This window comes from Aplysia californica, unplaced genomic scaffold (genome assembly GCF_000002075.1).
Source record: "Aplysia californica isolate F4 #8 unplaced genomic scaffold, AplCal3.0 scaffold00623, whole genome shotgun sequence".
In the NCBI taxonomy this organism is placed as follows: Eukaryota; Metazoa; Mollusca; class Gastropoda; order Aplysiida; family Aplysiidae; genus Aplysia; species Aplysia californica.
Genome location: NW_004797893.1, coordinates 219,250 through 221,749, shown reverse-complemented (window position 1 = coordinate 221,749; position 2,500 = coordinate 219,250). Strand labels below are relative to the sequence as shown.

General features: G+C 34.1%; 1 protein-coding gene across 1 annotated transcript in view; it reads left to right on the top strand.

Annotated features, from left to right (window-relative positions):
- Positions 1–2,500, top strand: part of LOC101863539 (glutathione hydrolase 1 proenzyme) — a gene marked incomplete at its 3' end in the record, with an annotated part of 12,000 nt that overhangs the window by 5,811 nt on the left and 3,689 nt on the right. The window contains 1 exon segment of the mRNA XM_013087684.1: positions 1,158–1,283. Within this exon segment, the coding sequence (XP_012943138.1) occupies positions 1,158–1,283 (126 nt within the window).

Sequence of the window (2,500 nt, the reverse complement as noted above, 5' to 3'; positions counted from 1 at the left end):
ATAGATCCTTGGCTAACATGTTCTGATGATACCTAAATTTATGGTTCAGCAATGTTTATCAACTTAGATGAAATTGTCCTTCCTGCTGAAAATTGTATGGGCTGAAAATTGTATGGCCTCAGTCAATAACCCAATGAACAAAATCAAATTGTTGTTGAATGATGATAAAACAAAAGTAATTCTGGCAGGCAGTGTTTGACCACGATCACCTGACAATTGGTGAAGCAAAAATTACATTTTCAAAAAAAGTTCAGAATCTTGGCATCTATTTTGATTCCAGTTTATCAATGTAGGTAAATCATCCGATCAGCTGCATGTACATGTATTTAGAAATAAGAAAAATTAGTAAAATACGTCATCTAATGAATACTAAGTATACTGCTTAACTAGCTTTGTTTTTATTAAGACTCTATTATTGTTACTTCTTGTTATCAGGAACATCACTGGAGAAAGTTAAAAGACTTCAAACTGTCCAAAACAATGCTGCACGTTTAGTTTTACGGAAAAGAAAGCGAGACTCTGCTAAACCTCTTTTACGGACATTGCATTGGCTTTCTGTTGAGAAAAGAATTGTGTACAGGTTGGCCTCCCTATGCCCCAAATGCTTGAATGATAAAGCACCATCATATTTATCGAATCTGTTGAAACTGTACATTCCAACTTGCAGTTTAAGGTCATCAGATGACAAAAAGAAATTTCTTTTACCATCAATGAAACTTAAAACAATTGGTGAAAGGGCATTTGAATATCAATGCCCAAAGATCTAGAACGCTTTACCAAGTACTTTAAGAGAGATCAAATCCTTTGATCCATTCAAATGTCAGCTGAACTCATTTCTGTTTTTGAATTAATAAGATGAACATTTGGAGAGATTTTCTTTTGGTCAGAGCACAACGTTTTATGTTACTGTTGTATTGTATTGTAAAGCGCTCAGAGCCTGTGTACTTTTATCGGGTTCGAGCGCTATATAAAATTATTATTATTTTTATTATTATTATTATTATTATTATTATTGTTGTTGTTTTTAAATTATTATTATTATTATATTATTATTATTATTATTATTATTATTATTATTATTATTATTATTATTATTATTATTATTATTATTTTTATTATTATTATTTTTATCATAATTATTATACTCTACCTGTCAGGGAGCTCATGGCTAAGAAGAGAGGGAGTGCTGTTGATGCGGCCATTGCTAGCATGTTATGTGTGGGAGTGACAAGATTCCAGAGCAGTGGACTTGGTGGTGGTCATTTCTCGACAATCTACGACAGGTGAGCTATTAATTTTGCCATTAATTTTGAGTTTTATTCTTTAAGGCAAAATGAAGACACATTTTTCTCCATTTTGAAGGGGGGTGTCTCTTTTCTCTGTCTTTGTCTCTGTCTCTGTCTGTCTGTCTGTCTGTCTGTCTGTCTGTCTGTCTGTCTGTCTGTCTGTCTGTCTGTCTGTCTGTCTGTCTGTCTGTCTGTCTGTCTGTCTGTCTGTCTGTCTGTCTGTCTCTGTCTGTCTCTCCCTCTCTTTCTTTCTCCCTCTCTACTATTGATAGAGGGAGAGACAGACAGACAGACTGAGAGACAGACAGACAGACAGACAGAGAAAGAAAGAGAGAGAGAGAGAGAGAGAGAGAGAGAGAGAGAGAGAGAGAGAGAGATGGGGGGGGGGGGGAGTTATGTCATGGTTACAAATGCATTAAGCGACTTTATCGAATAGGTTACATCAATTAAAGCGTGTAAGGTCAAAAATCTATTCTGTAAATAATGCTTTCCGTTGTGAATAAACATGCTCTCAAGTAACCACGCAAAGACAGCTGGCTTTTACCGGCAGTATATGTTGATTTTTATCATAACTATTCGTTTCCGTTAAACATGTGAGTTTATTTTCGGTTTTTAACATAATTTAACTATTACTTTCGTTTCACATGATTTCTTCCTTGTGGCACCACAACGGCTTCGTCTAACTTTTTCGAGAAAAAAACCCCAAACCCTTTTACTTCTTACTTTGATATACTTTTTATACTTTTAGCCTCCTTTTTTGTTTTAGTAAGAGTTTTACGACACCTGCAACACAATAAGGTCATATAAGTGCCGGTGATCAGAGGTGTTACAAGAGAGTAACAGACACAAAAAGGAGGAGGAGAGAACAGGATGATAGATGTTAGATAGGAAAGAAGGAGCAAACCACACCAGAGCACTCGCCAACCACCCACTTAGCCTCCTTTTACTCTAGTTCAAGCATATTTACATTTGAACTTGCTATGTGTTACATCTGAGATTTCTATGTTTACACTTGAACTTGCTATTGTTGTATTAGGACTTTTTTATGACGTCATTTGTATATTTGGATTTACTAGGTGTATTTTGGTCTTTCTTTGCGGGCTTTGAATTTGTTGTATGTATAAATTATTTGAACTGAAAAAAACTATATTATTATTATTATTATTATTATTATTATTATTATTATTATTATTATTATTATTATTATTATTATT